We start from the raw sequence: 18,188 nt of genomic DNA, 5'->3' as shown, positions 1-18,188 counted from the left end.
CAGCCGCCCCGGGGCCGCGCGGCGCCCCGTACCCTGCAGGGGCGGCTGCCGCATCGCTGGGACGAACTCGGCAGGGGAGGCAGACAAAGTTATTTCCCCCTCCCAAGCAGCAAGATTCCGATTGGCAAGATGGTGCCCAGCTCTCCGCGCGCGCTCTTCCTTCTGCTTCTGATCCTCGCCTGCCCCGAGCCGCGGGCTTCCCAGGTCAGTGTCCCTCCCGCCTCCCTCCCCTGTCCCGCGCGCAGGGAAGGCACAGCACTAAGGCTGGGGGACCTGGGCTTGCCACTTTCCACTCGGATGCCTGGGTTGAGAGCGTGGAACGATGCCTGGGCTGGGGTTCAGTTTTCAGAGAGAGGTGCAGGGTCCCCCATCTGTCATCTCAGATGCATCGTGGGCAGGGCGCCTGGGAGGACCCGGGCTAGGGTGCGAAAGCGTCGGTCCATTGGGTGAGAGGGCTCCGCGTGAGAACTGCCGGGAGGAGGAAGATTTCTCAGGGATTTGTGAGACATTGGTCTTTCCTGGGTTTCCATGAGAGCTCTGGATCATCCAATTAGCTTAGAAAATGTCCCCGCCCTCCAAACTCCGACATTTAAATTTCCAACCGAAATATTAGAACACTCACAGGACCTTCTTAGCAGTTTGTGGCATTTCCGAGGCAGAGGTGGCCCGGGAGGTTTCTGAAGCAGTCCCTTCCTGAGCAGGCGAGGCCTTGGATGTGGGACTACATCTTCTTAAACACATACACAGGCGGCTTGCTGTTTAATTTTTCTCTTCTTGCCATTGGCATTTGTTCGAATCCCAACGGATTTCTTTATTTAATACTTGACCAGATTCGCTTTTATATTAACCATTAGCAACTGATTTTTAAAATTAAGGCGAGAACTTGAATTGCCGAGTCCAGAACCCGCATCCAGCAGAGTAGCCCTGGCAAGCCAGGGTGAGGGGCCTGGCATGGACTGCCAATCCCCTACCCGCACAATGCCAACAGCAGTGGGTAGCGGAGAGCCTGCGCACACTTCCCGAGTGCCTGGTGCATCTCAGGCCCCCTGCTGGGTATCTTCTAGGCACTTCATTCCCAGAGCAACCCTGTGAGGTGGGGACTGTTACCCCCATTTTGCAGATAAATGAAACTGAGGCCCAGGGAGGATGGGACGTATTCAAGGTCACACAACCAGAAATGAGCGGAATAAACCCAGTCTCTCTTGTAGGACTCCAAGATTTCTTCCTTGCGTGCAGACACTTGTCCATACTCCCTGGCTCGAGACTGACTTCCCGGGCTAGGCGGGCATGCTCATGGCCACCTAGAAGCCCCTGGGATGCAGGAAGGGATTCCAGGCAGCAGAATTTGGCTCAGACGAGAGATGGTGATGTTAGTGCAGAAGGTGGTGAGGCGGCATCACAGGGAGATACTCAGTGACCGGGCAGCAGAGACCCGGTTTGGGGCCACGCTAGACCCACCCAACAGAGCAATGGGGTCTCCTACCAAGTTTGCAGGTTACAGAACAAAATAAAACCCCACCTCAGACCTTGAGCCCAATGCCGGAAGCACAGGTGGTTACATCCCTAAGCCGGCTCCCCAGCCTAGGCTCCAAGGAGGCAGCGTGGACAGGATGTGTGATGAGATGCTTGAGAGCCAGGCCCTGCCATTGTGTGACCTTTGCTGCTTGGGGAATGAGGCAAAAACCTGTCTCCCGAGGTTACCCAGAAACCAGGTGAGACCGAAGCACTTGTCACATGTTTGCAGCTGCTGCAGAGGCAAAGTGAGCTCACTCGGACTCTGTACCTGGAGTTTCTGGGTCCAGTCCCTGTCCTGCTACATCCAGGCTTTCTCAGGTTTCTTATCCTCTAAACCTTACTGTCTTTAGCTGCAAAACACCTGTCTTAGGTGCTTTGTGAGGGGAAAGGGAACAAAAGAGATTGCCTACAGATGTTCATTTAAAAATTCTAGTGAGACTCTCTTTCACCCACAGTCCTATGTGGCCAGGGGTCCCCCCTTCTCCACCCTCACCCCTGTCCGGGCAAGCTTAAAGGGTGAATTACAAAGGAGGCCCCAGGGCCTGGTGCATGCTGGAACAAGCATTACCTGAGTCCTTCCATTATTTGGTCTCTGCTCAAATAAGCAATCCTCTGCAGAGACCTTCCAGACTTCTCTCTACTCTAAACAAGTCCTCTCTCTGCCCCTGGATTTTCTGTCTGGGCTCCCTGAAGGGCTCTGGCATAGTATCCATCATCATTTGTAACGATATCTTTTGGTAGGTTTCAAGTTTATTGTCTGTATTCCCATTATAGGGCTCCAGGGACGGGGAAACACCTGGCCTAAAAGTAGCGTGAGCCCTGAGACTCCTGAACCCACCAGTAAGAGCCGTTGGCTGGTGGAGACTCTGCAAGTTTGGAGAATGAACTGTGCCCACAGGATCGTATCTTGCCATGGAGGAGATGGGAGGGGTCAGGTGGGAGGCACTGAGGACAGGCTTCCTCGACTGAGGCCCATTGACACAGCAACTCCAAGGAGCTCTAGAAGGAGGCTGCGGTGCTCCTCATGGGGGCAGGCCACAACCCTGTTTGGGGTTCCTGTTTGCTGGCAAATGTGCTTGCTTTGTGTATTAGGAGACAGCTCAAGGGTAATATGAGCGTGTGTGTGTGTGTGTGTGTGTCAGTGGATGGGTGTGCCTCTGTGTAGTTGTGTGTACACACCTTTTTGCATTGGTACCTGTGGTTGTGTGTGCATGTGTCTGTGTGAGTGACTGTATGTGTGATGGTAAGTGTATGTGTGTGTGCCTATCTGTACTGTGTGTGTGATTGGGTATGCACATGTCTTTGTGTATTGGTGCCCGTGATTATGTCTGTGTGACTGTGTGTGTGTTACAGGGGAGGGGAGGCTGTGTGCTGCAGGGTCCAGAGCAGCGGTCCTGTGGGGATGGAGTCTCATCTCTCTCCCGCTCTCCTCTGTGGCTATCCACTGTGTCCCTCTTGTCAGCACATCTGTCCCAAGTCACTTTGCAGGGTTTTGTCACTGGCTGATGAAGAGCAGGTGGTCATGGGGAAGGACGGGAGGTGCAGAAGTATGGGGTGTGCAGAGAATGGGAGCCCTTTTCTGGACACTGTGCCCACCCTGTGGCCTTCCCACTGGAAGAGAAACACCTTGTTGGGGAGACCAGAACAAATATCTAACCATCATCTCACCTCACCTTCAGCCCACAGTAGCTCTGGGCGGGCAAGGGGTGCAGGCTGCCAGCCACCTCCTCATCTGTTTGGGGAGCTGCTTATGGTGTTTCCACAGGCTTCCCTCCCCGATCCTCTCCCTGTGATCAGATGTCACAGGTCTCCAAATTCCACGAGAGGTTCATTCTTTTAGTTGCCTCCTCCCATTTGATACATTGCTTTTTATAATTAAGTAAAAATAAATGTTGTTCATGTGTAATTTCATGATTTTAACCATGGAACTATATTCTATGTATGGCAGCCACCACCACAATCATGATACAGAACAGTTCTACTGCCCCCAAAACTACATCATGCTGCTCTTTGAAGTCACACCCTCTACCCACCCCACCCCTGGCAGCCCTTATCTATTCTTTATCATTATAAGTTTGTCTTCTCCATCATGTCATACAATTTTTTATTTTATTTTGATTTAGAGACAGGGTTTTGCCATCTTGCCTTGGCTGGTCTAGAACTCCTGGGCTCAAGCAATCCTCCCATCTCAGCCTTGTAAAGTGCTGGGATTATAGGTGTGAGTCACCGCACCCGGCCTCCACAATGTCATATAAATGGAAAAGAGTACATGGCCTTTTGAGTTTAGTTTCTTTAATCTCATTTGCCCTGAGAATATGCGTTGGGCAGCGCTTGTGGCTGTAGCATTTACCCCGAGATAACTTTGTCACAAAATATCTCGCTTTTCTTATTTTCACATTGCTCTGGTATATCAACTTTGGAAAAAGCAGACATCATTCTATTTATAGAATTCTGTTCTTAGTAGTGGTATTTCCATTTACAAAATGTAGTAATTCTTGATCACTGAAAATGTCAAATCCTAGAAAACATAGCACTCCTACGCGTGATATTAACATTGCTTTGGAACAGTTGTTGGCCAAAGATTCAATTGATGCATCCGATTTTTCCAAAATAGATGATTCTGATGATTCAGACAATGCTGATGTTAGTCCTACTTAGAAATAACTACAAGAACAGTTTTTATATTTAATTTTCACATTGAAAACCATTCAGATTTGCTTCAGCCTCAAAGAGCATGTTTCTGTAAAATTAAATGAGCACTGGCAGTCAGGGGCACTTTTTTTTTTTCCTAAATGAGAAAAGGGTTAACTTCGTATAATGCATCTAAGAATCACCCAAGCCATAGGCTCCTTTTAGTTTTAGTTTTTCTTTTTGTTTTCGTTTTCATTTTTTGTTTTTTGTTTTAGTTTTGTTTTTCTGAGACGGAGTCTTGCTCTGTCACCCAGGCTGGAGTGCAGTGGCGTGATCTTGGCTCACTACCACCTCCGCCTACTGGGTTCAAGTGATTCCCCTGCCTTAGCCTCCCAAGCAGCTGAGATTACAGGTGCTCGCCACTACGCCCGGCTAATTTTTGTATTTTTTACTAGAGACAGGGTTTCACCGTGTTGGTCAGGCTGGTCTCAAACTCCTGACCTCAGGTGATCTACCTGCCTCGGCCTCCCCAACTGCTGGGATTACAGGCATGAGCCACTGCGCCTGGCCAGGCTCCTTTTTATTGCTGAGTAGGGCTCCATGGTGTGGGTGTACTCTTGTTTGTTTATCAGTTCACCCACTGAACAACAGCCACCCGTGCTGTCATTCCAGGTTTGGGCAATTGTGAATACAGCTGGTATAAGCATTCACATATGCTTTTCATGTGAATGTATTTTCATTTCTTATGGGTAAATACCTGGGAGGGGGATTGCTGGGTCATATGGTAAATATGTGTTTAACTTTGTAAGAAACTGCCCAACTACATTCCGTATTAGTTTTACCACTTTACATTTATGAAAGACCTCACTACACTGCATCCTTGCCAGCACTTAGAGTTCTCAGATTGATTTGTTTTTCTCCAAGTCATTCTAGTAACTATGTAACAGTATCTCATTGTGGTTTTAATTTCCATTGCCCTAATGACTAATGATGTTGAACATCTCTTCATGTGCTTATTTGCCAAATAGTCTATTGGGCAAAACATCTGTTCAAGCCTTCTGCCCATTTAAAAAATGGATTGTTTGTTTCCTTTTCTTTCTTTTTATTTTTTGAGACGAGGTCTTGCTATGTTGCCCAGGCCAGCAACATAGCTCAAGTGACCCTCCTGCCTCAGCCTCTGGAGTATTTGGGATTACAGGCGAACCTTGATTGTTTTAAATAAATTTTGAGCACTCTTTATGTATTCTAAATACAAGGCTTTTTTGGATATGTGAGTTATAAATATTTTCTCTCAGTTTGTAGCTTGTCTTAACAGTGCCTTTTGCAGAGCAAAATTTTAAATTTTAATGAAGTTTAGTTTATCAATTTTTTATTTTAATGGATTATGTTTTGGGTGTCAAGTCTAAGCACTCTTGGCCTAACCTCAGGTCATGAAAATTTGCTTCTAAAATTTTTACAGTTTTGCATTTTTATTATAATCCATGTTGAGTTACTTTTTAAAAATAAGGCGTGAGATTCATATTGAGGGCCACTTTTTTGTGTGGATATCCAATTGTTCCAACACCATTTGTTGTTGAAAGACTCCTAATTCGCAAACTTGCCTTAGCAACTTTGTCAAAAATCAGTTCATCATACATGTATGGGGCAATTTCTGCCAATAACACACTTATCTTGATTACTGTAGCTTTACAGTAAGTCTTAAAATTGAGTAAAGTGAGTCCTCCAACTTTATTATCCCTTTTCAAAATTCCTTTGGCTATTCTAGTTTCTTTGCCTTTCCATTAAAATTTCAGAGTCAGTTGTCTATATCTATAAGAAATTCTACTGGGCCGGGAACAGTGGCTCACGCCTGTAATCCCAGCGCTTTGGGAGGGGAAGGTGGCAGACCACCTGAGGTCAGGAGTCCAAGACCAGTCTGGCAAACATGGTAAAACCCCATCTCTACTCAAAATACATAATTAACAAGGCATGGTGGCACATGACCATAGTCCCAGCTACTTGAGGGGCTGAGGCAGGAGAATTGCTTGAACCTGGGAGGCAGAGGTTGCAGTGAGCCATGAGCTGAGATTGTGCCATTGCACTCCAGCCTGGGCAACAAGAGCGAAACTCTGTCTCAAAAACAACAACAACAACAACAACTACTACTGGAATTTTTATTGGAATTGCATTAAATCTATAGATCAATTAGAGGAGAAATGGCATCTTAAATGTATTGAGTCTTCCAATCTGTGAACACAATATATCTTTCTACTTATTTAGATATTCTTTGATTTCTTTCATCAGTACATATTTTTTTAGTTTTCAACACAAACATGCTGTGTTAGACTTATACCTAATTATTTCATTTTTGAAGCTATTTTAAATAGTTTTTTAAAAAATTCATTTCCAAGTGGATATCCCCAGTATGGAGAAATCCAATGGGGTTTTCTGCATTGACCTTGTATCTTGTGACCTTGTGGAACTCAATCATTATTTATAGGGAATTTTTAAAAAATACATTTCCTGGGGTTTTTTACACAGACAATCACGTCATCTATGTTATTGGAGCAGTTTTATTTCTTCCTTTTTAATGTATGTGTCATTTATTTATGTATTTAGCCTTTTTACATGGACTAGAATTTCAAGTACAATTTTTAACAGGAGAGCGAACATTCTTGCCTTGTTCTAGAACTTAGGAAGAAAGGACTTGTTTTTTCAACATTAAGTATGGTTCTGGCTGTAGGTTTTTTGTAGGTATCGCTTGTCTGGCTAAGGTTTCTTTCTTGTCCTAGTTTGATATAATACTTATTATGAATGGACATTGAATTTTTTCACGTGCTTTTTTTTCTACTTCACTTGATATGGTCCTGTGGTTTTTCTTTAGTCTGTTAATAAGGCGGATTTTCTGTCTTCTGGAAGACATGGTGTAGAATTGGTGCCAGTTATTCTGGCACCAATGTCTGGTAGAATTTACCAATGAAACCATGTGGGCCTGGAGACTTCTGGAAAGTTTTAACTATGAATTCAATTTCTTAGATACAGAGCTATTTAGGTTAGCAATTTTTCTTCCCTGGGGTGAGTTTTGGTAGTTTGTATCTTTCAAGAAATTGGTCCACAGCACCTCTCTCTCAAGGCACCTACTTCTGAATACCCTGGGGACCACTCCGCATTTCTACACAATTGATTTCCTATAATGACAGATGAGTGCTTTGTTCCATAATCCACTACAGAGCCAAATAGTTCCCTATGATTAATTTCCTTTCTTGTGTAACTTTTTAATTTTCCTAGAGTTTATTCCCTTTTGCCTCAGTCTGCCGTCTACACAAGCACAATTGTTTCCAGGATCCCTTTCCCAGGCAATGTTCTGCCAGGGCTTCTTGTCCCTGGAGCCCGGACTCCCCAGGCCTTTCTGCATTCGGCTGCCGCCTTGCTGCTGCCCTCCCTGGGCTCGTGGCCCTGCGGCTACACAGGGGCTTTGGGAGAGAGTCTCTCTGCTATCCTTAGCTGGAGTCTACATTTTTGAGATCACATGTCTTCCTCTTTCTTTGGCTTACTCCCTTATTTTTTTGAACACATCCTTAGGAAAATGATTTTTAACTCATTATTGCTGGGCTTGTCAAATCACTTGCCTACAGTAGATATCACAGTTTTTCTACATGGAAACTTTGAAGCAGCCAACAGTAGCATCATGATCCCAGGTTGTAGGTGGGGGGTCCTCTGTGGCCAAGAAAGTGGTGGCTGAATCCTACAGTTGGGAGCAAGGCCAGAGGAGGAAGTGAGAGGAGGAAAGCTGACCCGCGCTCTCTCCGACTCACTGCCCGCCAGCTCTCCTCCCCGCTGACTTCCCAGAGAAAACCAAGACCTCGCGCTGGAACAGGACTTAAGACTTAGTTCTCGGTCTGAGAAAAAAAAAAATGAACTGAAGGGTGGAAAAACGAAAATAAAAGCTTGCTCCTTCCCGGCCTAGGGTGGCTTGGGAAGTCACCCCATCAGTGTCAATTTAGCTGCCAATTCGGATCGATTGCCTGGGACTGCCTAGAATCCAGGCTGAGATGGCTCATCGGTCACTCTAGAGCTTGGCATGAAAGGACACCATGATTGACAGGAGTATCTGCCCTCGTCCTAGCACCAGGAGTGTTCACTAACCCTGAAACAGAGATTTTAATACTAATACATGAAGATGAGCTGTAACAGCAGGGGCTTGTGAATCATTCAGATCTATTGATCTGAAATAAATACCTCTGTCTAAAATGAGGTATTTCATAAAACAGATATTTGGTGCCTACAATGGCCCAGGCACTGGGAACAAAACAGACAGTGATCCTGCTTTGATTTTAAGAGAGCAGCTCTGGATCTGAAGTTGGCAGGCCAGGGTAGCAATTTGAGTTGAGCTCAGCTGGTCTGCTGTGCTAGTCAGGGCCAGACTCAGCTCATCTGGACTGGCCTTGCTCGTTTGTCTGTGGTCAGCTGCCAAGCTAGCTGGGGCTGGTTGGTCTAGGGCAGCTCATCTGGTGCAGGCAGGCTCTGCTGCATGAGGCCTCTCATCCTCCAGGAGGCTAGCTGGGGCTTTTCTCATGGTGGTTGTGGTGGTGGTGATGGTGGTCGTAGAGCACCAAGACTGAGCAGAAGCTCATAGACTTCTTGAGATCCAGCCTTGGAACTGGAGCATGACTTCCACTGCATCCTATTGGCCAAAGCAAGCGACAAGTCCAGCCCAGATATGAAAGGTGGGAAAACAGACTTCCTTTTTGATTTCAAGTAAAATTTTTGAAATCGAGAGAAGAGAGCAGAGTCTTCTTGCATATGGTGTTGGCACAGGGAGGAAGATCTGGGGTGATTTTTGCAAATCCTCCATCACAGTGACCCAGAGACTTACTCCCACAGGCACCTGTGTTTAGACAAATGGGTGGAATCAGGGCATGGTGGTGATGGGGAGGTTCCCCTGGCATCTTCTGCTTTCTCTAGCAGCCTCCACTTCTCCCTGGCACATTCAAGAATGCGATCTATGTCCTGTCGAGGGCAGCCCTGACTGCAGAGGAGAATGGAAGCCCCCTTGCTCCCTTGGGGTCATTTCTGGCCCTGGGGGCATTGGGCAGTGAGTGTAAAGGGCCCGGTCCACACCATGGCCCACTGGGAAAGCAAACATGGCCAGCCAGTTCAGTGGTTTCTTGGGCTAGCCTGGAGTCTTTCAATCAGGAACATATGTCCTCCTAGGTCTGCTCACCCTGGGGAATCCTATTTAGCACTAGACTTGATTCCGGGTAGGTCAAGCCAGATGTCTTTGAAGCTGCTTGCCTTCCTTTTGGGTACCAGCCCTCCCTCCATATGCTGGCTCCGACCTGCCTCTCAGCCAGCTGTGCCAGGAGTAGTGTCCGTTGTTTGGGCACAGCTGTTGACAAAGGCCTAACTGCGCTGGCCACTGTCCCCTGATCCATAGGGGAAAAGGTTTGTGCAGCCCTGGGGCTCCAGGGAAGACTCCCGGGGTGGGTTGAACTTTCTTTATCCTTTCAAACTCCCTGCCAGGACTTCCCATGCTCTTCAGTAACTGCCTGAAACCTAAAATAAGGACATGACACACATTTACGTTAAAGAAAAAATAAGCACCCATAATTTGACTGGACCCAAATCCATCCATTTGTACAAGTCTCAAGTACAATTTGTAACTCAAGTAAGTAAAATGTGTATCTCAAGGAAGTAACCATCTCCCCTCCTGTATGTAGGAAAACGTGTTCCTCTCTGGGCACCAGAATCTCTCAGAGGAGGCAGCCTCGATGGGAGGTGAGACCCAAGGAACTCAGCATGGGGCTGGGTTCCTAAGTACTAAGATTGAGACATGACAGTTTTTCGCATCAAAGACCAGAGGCATGGGGGATGTTGGCGGTGACTGGGAGGGAACTGGAAAGTCCCCAGACACCCTTGGCCCTGCTTTTGCCATCTGGTTGGCCACTGTCTGAGACATTTCCCCCTCTGCTGGAGATCAGCTGCCTCTGGACCTTAGATGGAAGGGGAGGGTGCTGTGAGCCCTGGAGCATCCCTTCCCCATGCTTATCCCATCTCTGAAGGAGGGGCTGGGGTCAGAGAGCAAGACCAGCAACTGGTTGCATTGCCCAGAAAACCTTACCTGCCCTCGGGGAGCTGAGAACATCAGATGAATCCTGGGCTGATTTGAACACAGAGAGAGGACCACTGAGCTCCAAGAGAGGGGTCTCTGAAGTACTAGAAGAAAAAAAAAAAAAAAATGCATCCAGAGAAGAATCAGACTGAAGTGTAAAAACATACAAACATGTTAGTATCACCTGAATGGGTCAGTATCACTTCAGTGCTCCTGCAACTTAGGCCTTTTCTCTGATTGCATGACCAAAAGAATCTAACTAGTAAGATAATGTGCTCATCTCACAACTACGTCCTGAGAGGCTAGCACAGGAAAGATGCTGTTCTGGGAGACAGCAGGGCCTGAGGCAGCGTAGCAGGTGGTGAAGATTCCCAGGCCTGGCTCGGTCTTGGCTCAGATCCTTCCTGGTTGACCGATGCAGGGCAAGTTCCTGCCCCTTGTGAATCAGTTTCTTCCTCTGAACAGTGGAGATAATAGACATTCCCATCTCATGGGGTCATAGTTGAAGAAAATGAATCATATTCAAAGACCAGGTCCATAACAAATGCTCAATACGTGACAGGAGAGAGGAAGATGCAGCTGGCACAGTCCCCACTGCCACTTAGCTCACCAAGCAGGAAGAGAAAAACCAGACAAATTAGAAAAGTATCAGAGGGCCAACGATTGCCTAAGCAGGGTGCTGCATTGGAGGGTGGCCACGAGGCTACTCCAGGTTAAGCAAGCAGGCAGGGGCTCTCTAAGGAGAGGACTTCTAAGTTGAAATGGAAAGACAACTCTGGAGGATTCACCTCTAGGGGACTCAACTCTAGAGGACGTGGGGGCAGATTCCCTGGTCAGAGGACCCAGCCAGTGCTAAGGCCCCGAGGTGGATATAGCTTGGGGAGGTTCGCGGTGAGAGGGCCTGGATCCCGCTGGCAGCGTGGGCAAACGGGAAGGGAAGGATCAAATGATGGTGCTGTGCCTGGGCACATTGTCAGGGTCCTGGGCCTTGGAGTCTTTTTTTTTTTTTTTGAGGCGGAGTCTCGCTCTGTCGCCCAGACTGGAGTGCAGTGGCCGGATCTCAGCTCACTGCAAGCTCCACCTCCCGGGTTTATGCCATTCTCCTGCCTCAGCCTCCCGAGGAGCTGGGACTACAGGCGGGACTACAGGCGCCCGCCACCTCGCCTGGCTAGTTTTTGTATTTTTTTTTATTAGAGACGGGGTTTCACCGTGTTGGCCAGGAGGGTCTCGATCTCCTGACCTCGTGATCCGCCCGTCTCGGCCTCCCAAAGTGCTGGGATTACAGGCTTGAGCCACCGCGCCCGGCCGGAGTCTTTATTCTTGAAGTAACTAACCTGGATGGTGGTGAAGGCTAAATAAAAAGTAGGGTGTGTTTTCTGATTTTCCTACTCTCTCTAGGGGAAAATCCCAAGGGTTTCTGAGTGGGCTGGCAATGGTGCAACAGTAATTATCCTCTCCTGTACCACGGCATTCCTGTCCCACCTCCCCTCCCTGCATCCTCACTTGCTTTTGTAAAACCTGTATTTCCCCCAGACAGAGGTCAGAGGCCGGACTGCATCACGCCCCTGCCTACACCCCACAACTAGTCTCCTTGCCCCTGAGAATAAAGGGAAACTCTTCACCACGCAGCTGACAGAATGTATTAGTTTTTCATTGCTGCCTTCTTTGATTCCTTTTTATCTACTAAACTTTAGCTCCCTTCTATATTCATATTGTGTTAAATCCCAAAAGGAAATAGACAAAATGTGCTGCCATTTTTGCTGGTAGGAGACTCTCAGGTTGTGAGATGTGAGGAGAAGGCTCATGTACCAGGCTTGCGTACCTAGGAGGGGATTGCAGCTTCTGGACGCCATGTGTGTGGACCCCAAGCTCCTCGCTTGACTTGGGCACTGGGGGCCTCAGAGACTTGCTGAAGATAATACCGAGGCTGTGAAAGGCACAACCCAGTCCACAGGTGCAGGCGGCATCTGGACAAAGGTTAGCTGGGTAGCAAGCAGGTGAGGTGGGGAAAGTGGGTTTGGGTGGTGAGATGAGCAAGAGATTGTCTTTGGCTCATACTTAGGCCATTCCTTCACTCCTCATTCACTCACTCACTCGTTTCTTCATTCAAATGAGCATCTAGTGTACACTCAGATCCTATTCTCAGTGTCAAGGATTCCAAGTTGTCTACAATTTGTTTTCTGTCCTCAACAATGCCAAGGGGCCAGGGGAGCGGTGACTGGGAGGGTGACCAAAGGTGGGCACCAAGGCTTTCGAGGGGGTGCTGTGAAGTGAGAGGACGAACGAGGCAGGACTCACGAAGGTTCTGTGTGCACCCCTCTCTAAGGTGAGTCCAGCCATCTTGTCACAACAGAGGCTGGAGAAGGCATGCTGGGTTTTAAATCCTGGATAGGCCACCGTGGCTCAGAGACTTACGCGGCTTCCGCCCCTGTCAAGTGGGTGTTGTAATGGTGCCACGTCCTGGGCTGTCACGGGTTCCTGTGTGAAGTGTGGTCACAGTGCCGGCTCTTGGCACCCGCTGTTGTTGTCATCGCTCCCGTGGCTGTTTTAAAAACCAGACTGGAATGGGGCATGGAGTGTAAATGTAGAATTACAGGCAGCCAGCAGGGTTCAAACTCAAAGTACCCTGAGCAACCTGGGGTACAGAGCCCCAAAGGGAGGCTCCAGCTGGAGGGCTGGGGTGGTTAATTTTATGTGTCAATTTAGTTAAGACATGGTTTTCAGATATTTGCTCAAACACCAGTCCAGATGTTGCTGGGAAGCGATTGTTTAGATACGACTAGCATTTAAATCAGCAGCCTTTGAGAAAAGCAGATTCGCCTCCTAATGTGGGTGGCCCTCATGCAAAAGACTGAGGTCCCCCCAGGAGGGAGTTCTGCCTCCACACTGCCTTCTGCCTTTGACCTTGAGCTGTAGCGTCACCTGCAACTGGCCCTGGGTCTCCAGCCTGCTCCTGCCCTGCGGAGGTTGGACTTGCCAGCCCCTACAACTCTGTGACGGTTCCTTAAAATTCCTTAAAATTGGACTTGCCAGCCCCCACAACTGTGTGACAATCCCTTAAAATCTGTCTTTCTCTCTCCATATATTAATAAGTATGTTATATATTACAATATTGCATATGTATACGTATGTGTGTATGTGTATATATAATATATATCTCTTTCTTATTGCTTCTGTTTCTGTAAAGAGTTCTGACTAATCCAAAGGCCTCGGGCAACTCCCCAAGTGAAATTCTCTCACTTCCCCCAGAAGCACCCACTTTCTTTCCTCGTATATGTGGGTGCTGAGCAGAGGTCTCTGGCATGAAGAGTAGTCGAGGATTTATAACCCGCCTCTGGCTCGGTTGAAAAATAAAAATAAGTTCTGGAGAAAGCACATTCACGAATTCGACATGACTCAGACGCGGAAGGCTCCGAGCCTTGGCCAGCAGGCACACATTTGGCAAGTTGCTTGGTCCTTTCAGAGACCTAAGGCATCAAAACATCTGTGTTCCCATTAGCAAAATGCTGACATGACGCATAGCTGTGGCTTGGGAGAAACCAGCATGGGAGACGGCCCCTCCAAGTCTAGGGGTCATCCGTGGCCATTGGAGGTCTCGGAGCTCTATTGTCACCAAAGAGGCTCTCAAAAGGTGTCACAGTACCAAGACTGCCACTGTGAGGAAGAACATAGAGCCAGGTTACAGGAGAACAGAAGCCCCAAGGACCAGTCCCCATGTTCCCATACACACGTCTGAAGCTTCTCCATGCCCTCTGGTGCCTTCAGAGCAGGTTCCGGGTGAACCCAAACAGCGTGGGGGTCTGGGTGGGATGGGAGGGGTCAGGCCTGCCGGCAGGGGACTGGGTAAACCGGGAGACACACACCCATTTTTGGCTGTGTCCACCCCTGGACCAGGAGGTGGGGTCTGAGGGTATGAAATGTCTCTGGAGGCCCAGCAGTCCTGGAAGTGCTGGTTGGTTGTCAGAGGAAGGAAGTCTCGGGATCTCAGGAATCTTCCATGGACCTGCCGGGGTAAACGTTGTGAGAGAAGGGGCTGGAAGGGAGATGGACAAGAATTCCCACAGAAGGGCAGGGGTGGATAGAGCGTTCCATGGGCCTTCTTGCTCCCAAGAGCCTTAAAACCAGCTCCTCCCCTCGCCCAGCTCTCCGCACTGGCCTGCGTCTTCCAGACCCATCCATGCCGCCTCTACTCCAGCTTGGAAAAACCTGGACGGGGTGACATCTGTTGTTCCTTCTCTAACTGGTTCTCTGCAAACATTGCCATTGGTCTCAAGTTAGATGAAGTACTCACCCCTTTAAAGAGTTTCATAACAGAAACGGTAAACCTTGATATTTTTCTCCTTTTCAAAGATGGAAGAGTTTCACTGAATGTCTCCTCTTGGTTCCATTTCAAAGAAGTTATTAATTCAAAGAAATGGAAACTATTTCTCATTATTTATTGTCGGTGGCATAAGCTGGGCCATGACCGGTTTTGAAGGAATGAAAATTTACACCATTTGAGGGGATCGCTCTAAGAAAAAGATTTAAAACAGGGGCCCCTCAAGAGCCCTGGAAGAGGCCTGGGAAAGTGAGGCCCAGACATGGCAGCTCCCTCAGCTTCAAGGGGACGGCCTCTGGAACATGCTCTGTCCTTCCTGGGGTGCAGAGACCTCCCCTTGCCAGCCTGTCTGGATCTGACCTTCACCCAATCCCATCTTGGTGAGCGGGAGGTCAGTTCTGGAGGGCTGTGCAGAGCCTGGGGCTGCTTTTCACACTTGGGACCTGGAATCCTGAGTTGGGAAAGCCCCGCCCAAAATCCAGACCTTCACTGAACAGCAGGTGGACAGCCCCTGAGCGTCCGGCTGGCTTCCTGTTTGTCCCACAGCCCCTCACAGCACCCTTGGCCTGTCCTTGGCAAAGGCCACATGTGCATGGAAGGAAATGGCCTGCTTCCATGCATGGCTCAGAGCAGGGGAGGGTGGTGGGTTTGGGAGGGGAATGGCAGACAACTGTGGCTGTGGACAAGGAGGCCCCTGCCCAGACTGAAAAGAGCGCATTGAGGAACAAAAGTAGAATTGAGACGCAGAGACAGACGGGTTGCTCTGCTCGTCAACGTGAAAATGATGCCACAGCCAGTGCTGAGGGGAAAGAGCTGACAGAACCTGCATCCTGTGGAGCTGTGTGATGACGCCTGTGCAAGGGAGCACCTGTGTCTAACCCGAGACTTGAAACCTAACGAAAAGTTAACAGCGGTTGTCTCTGGTTGTGGGACTTGTTCTTTGTTTGAATGCATTTTTCTGCATTTTGAATTGTTTTGCAGATATTATGCTTTCTTTTTATGATCAAGCAAAATGATAAAGCTTTCTCAGCTTGGAAAAATGAGGCACTGGGGTCTCAGGCCCCTCACGTGACCTCATTTGTCCCCATATGTGGGTCTCATGGATGCTTGTCTTGGTATGTAAGGATTCCAGCTTCATCATCTGGCTTTGCAAAGGAGCTCGGTGATGCCTGCGCCTGTGCCAAATCAGGTGACAGATGAGCATGGCATCCAGGACCTTTCCTGTTAGGAGCAGCTGCAGCTCAGACCCTCAAACCTCATGTCAAAGGCATGGATACTCTCTGCTTCTCGGGCTCCCTGACCCCAACCCCAGCATGCTGGCTCGCTGAGAGCAGCAAGGAGCTTCCTTGTACCACACTCTGTTTCATTAGCCTCACTCCAGGGAGGTTGGAGGCTGGGATGGGCCAGAACCTCCTGACCTTCCCTCGGCAAGTCAGCCTGCAGCCTTTCGGTCTCCCTCCCCGCCTGGGATGGAGATGCGGCCTTGGTTTGCTTGGTCTTGAAGATGTTTAAGGTTTTTCGGTGGCAGCTGGCAAGCTGGGCCCATCTCACCTCCAGTGAGCACCGGGGAGAAAGCAGCTGGCGCCTGTTGCCCACGGAGCAGGAAGTGTCACTGGAAGCAGAGGGCAGTTGTGCCTGGAGCCAGCAGCACTGGGGTTAGAAATACTTGGCTGCCCAGCGGCCCAGTAGAAAACAAGCCCCTGTCCCTCCACACACACTCCCCTGCTTCCTTTACTTCCTGGAGCCCCAGGCCATCACCCCAGGTTCCTGGCAGTATGCTTGCCTTTCCCAGCACAGCCTTTGGCACAGATTTCTCCCGGCTTCAAAACTGAGCCCTCCATGTACTCCGGGGCAGCTGCGGCTCCGAGAGCCCTCTTTCAGCTGTCAGGGCCCGGTCAGCTCATCCCGGCTGGATGTGGGCAAGGGTATCTCCTCCACCTTCCCTTTACGCTTCCTGCCCCCACTGCCCAGGCGCCCAGCCCGAACTTTGCCCAGGAGTTAGAAATCTACTGTGGGGCATTTGGGCTCAGTCCTATCCATCCCTCGTGCAAATTCGTCAGTAAGATCATTCACCACACAGGAGCCTGTGAGAACAAAGCAGGCAGTCCACTGGGGTGGCTGGCGGGGCTAGGTGGGAGTCAGAGTTCCCGGCCTGGTTCTACTGCTACTAAGCCCCATGATTTGGGGCAAGGTGTTTGCCTTTCAGCCTCCATATCTTTCTCTATGAAATGGAGACAAGCCCCATTTCTCCGCAGGGTTTCTGCCAGCCAGTAGCTGAACTATTCTTTGCTACAGTGAAGAAGCTCTTTGTAGACTGTACACAAATGTAATTGATGTGTAAGCCATGAAGTCATCTATAAAAGCAGAGCCCAAGGGGGGCTTTTTTTTTTTTAAGGAAGGGGACGTGGGTGTGAGAAATCAGGTTTGGGTGGGAGGGCTGCACGGTGCTGGGCAGGTACGGGATTGCAGGAGGTCGCTCCTGAGTGCCCCAGGACCTCCGTGGGAGGGACCACAATCGGGGAGAGGAAGGAAAACAAACCAAACTTCTCTTCCGAGCAATTGCGTTTGGGGCTGTGCCTCCTCAGGCCCTGGGTATGGTGGAAGCCCAGGAGCCCCCGGGATTAACGAGTTTCAGGGGCAACTGGGGATTCAACTTTGTGAAAAGCATCCATTCAGCCTGGCCAGTGAGTCATCTGTTTGGTGAAATCTCCACGGTGCAGAGGCCTGGCAGTCTCCCTGGGAGAGCGGCAGTGGCTCGGTTCCCATCGAGATGGTGGTGGTGGTTGTGGTTGTGGTGCTTTGCTGGTGAGGCTGGAAGCCACCTCGGCTGTGGGGGCCACACGCCTCCCTGCCACTTACTGCCCCACTGTCTTTTAGACAGTTTTTCTTTTTTTTTTTTTTAATTATAAAACTGATACTCAGTAGGAAAAAAAATTAAGTATAAAAAATAAAATTAAGGCTGGGCGTGATGGCTCACGCCTGTAATCCCAGCACTGTGGGAGGCCGAGGCAGGCAGATCACCTGAGGTCAGGAGTTTGAGACCAGCCTGGACAACATGGCGAAACCCCATCTCCACTAAAAATACAAAAATTAGCGGGGCTTGGCGGTGGCCACCTGTAATCTCAGCTACTAGGGAAGCTGAGGCATGAGAATCGCTTGAACCCCAGAGGTGGAGGTTGCAGTGAGTTGAGATTGTGCCACTGCACTCCAGCCTGGTGACAGAGCGAGACTCCATCTCAAAAACAAACAAACAAACAAAACAAATTAAATTAAAACATAATCCATAAGCCTATCCCTAAAGATAACCATCATCATTGTCTTGATGTGTCTCCTGTCTCCTGTGTAGGCAGCAGAGTGCAGGCAGCAGAGTCCAGGCTGTGCTGTTGTAACACACAGCCGCCAGTGAATGTGAATGGCCTTAGTAGAGACCTCTTTGCTCCACAAGGCCGAGGTCCCATCTCTCCCCACTTGATTCACCCCTGCTTTACTACTTTTCATGTCCTGGCTCTTTTTCTTAATTAGGCAATTAATTTTTTTGTTTGTTTGTTTGTTTGTTTGTTTGTTTGAGACGGAGTCTTGCTCTGTCGCCTGGGCTGGAGTGCAGTGGCCGGATCTCAACTCACTGCAAGCTCC

At 49.0% G+C, this 18,188-nt stretch overlaps 1 protein-coding gene across 2 annotated transcripts in view; it reads left to right on the top strand.

Moving 5' to 3' along the window:
- Nucleotides 1–6: 6 nt before the first annotated feature.
- FBLN7 (fibulin 7) overlaps nucleotides 7–18,188 on the top strand; it is a 48,980-nt gene continuing 30,798 nt past the window's right edge. For both annotated transcript variants that reach the window (XM_011953086.1, XM_011953085.1), the window contains exon 1: nucleotides 7–204. In XM_011953086.1, coding sequence (XP_011808476.1) covers nucleotides 130–204 — 75 coding nt within the window. In that variant the 5' untranslated portion in view covers nucleotides 7–129. The remainder of the gene's footprint in view (nucleotides 205–18,188) is intronic.

This window comes from Colobus angolensis, unplaced genomic scaffold (genome assembly GCF_000951035.1).
Source record: "Colobus angolensis palliatus isolate OR3802 unplaced genomic scaffold, Cang.pa_1.0 Scaffold356, whole genome shotgun sequence".
Taxonomy (NCBI): domain Eukaryota; kingdom Metazoa; phylum Chordata; class Mammalia; order Primates; family Cercopithecidae; genus Colobus; species Colobus angolensis.
This window is presented reverse-complemented; position numbering and strand designations above follow the sequence as displayed.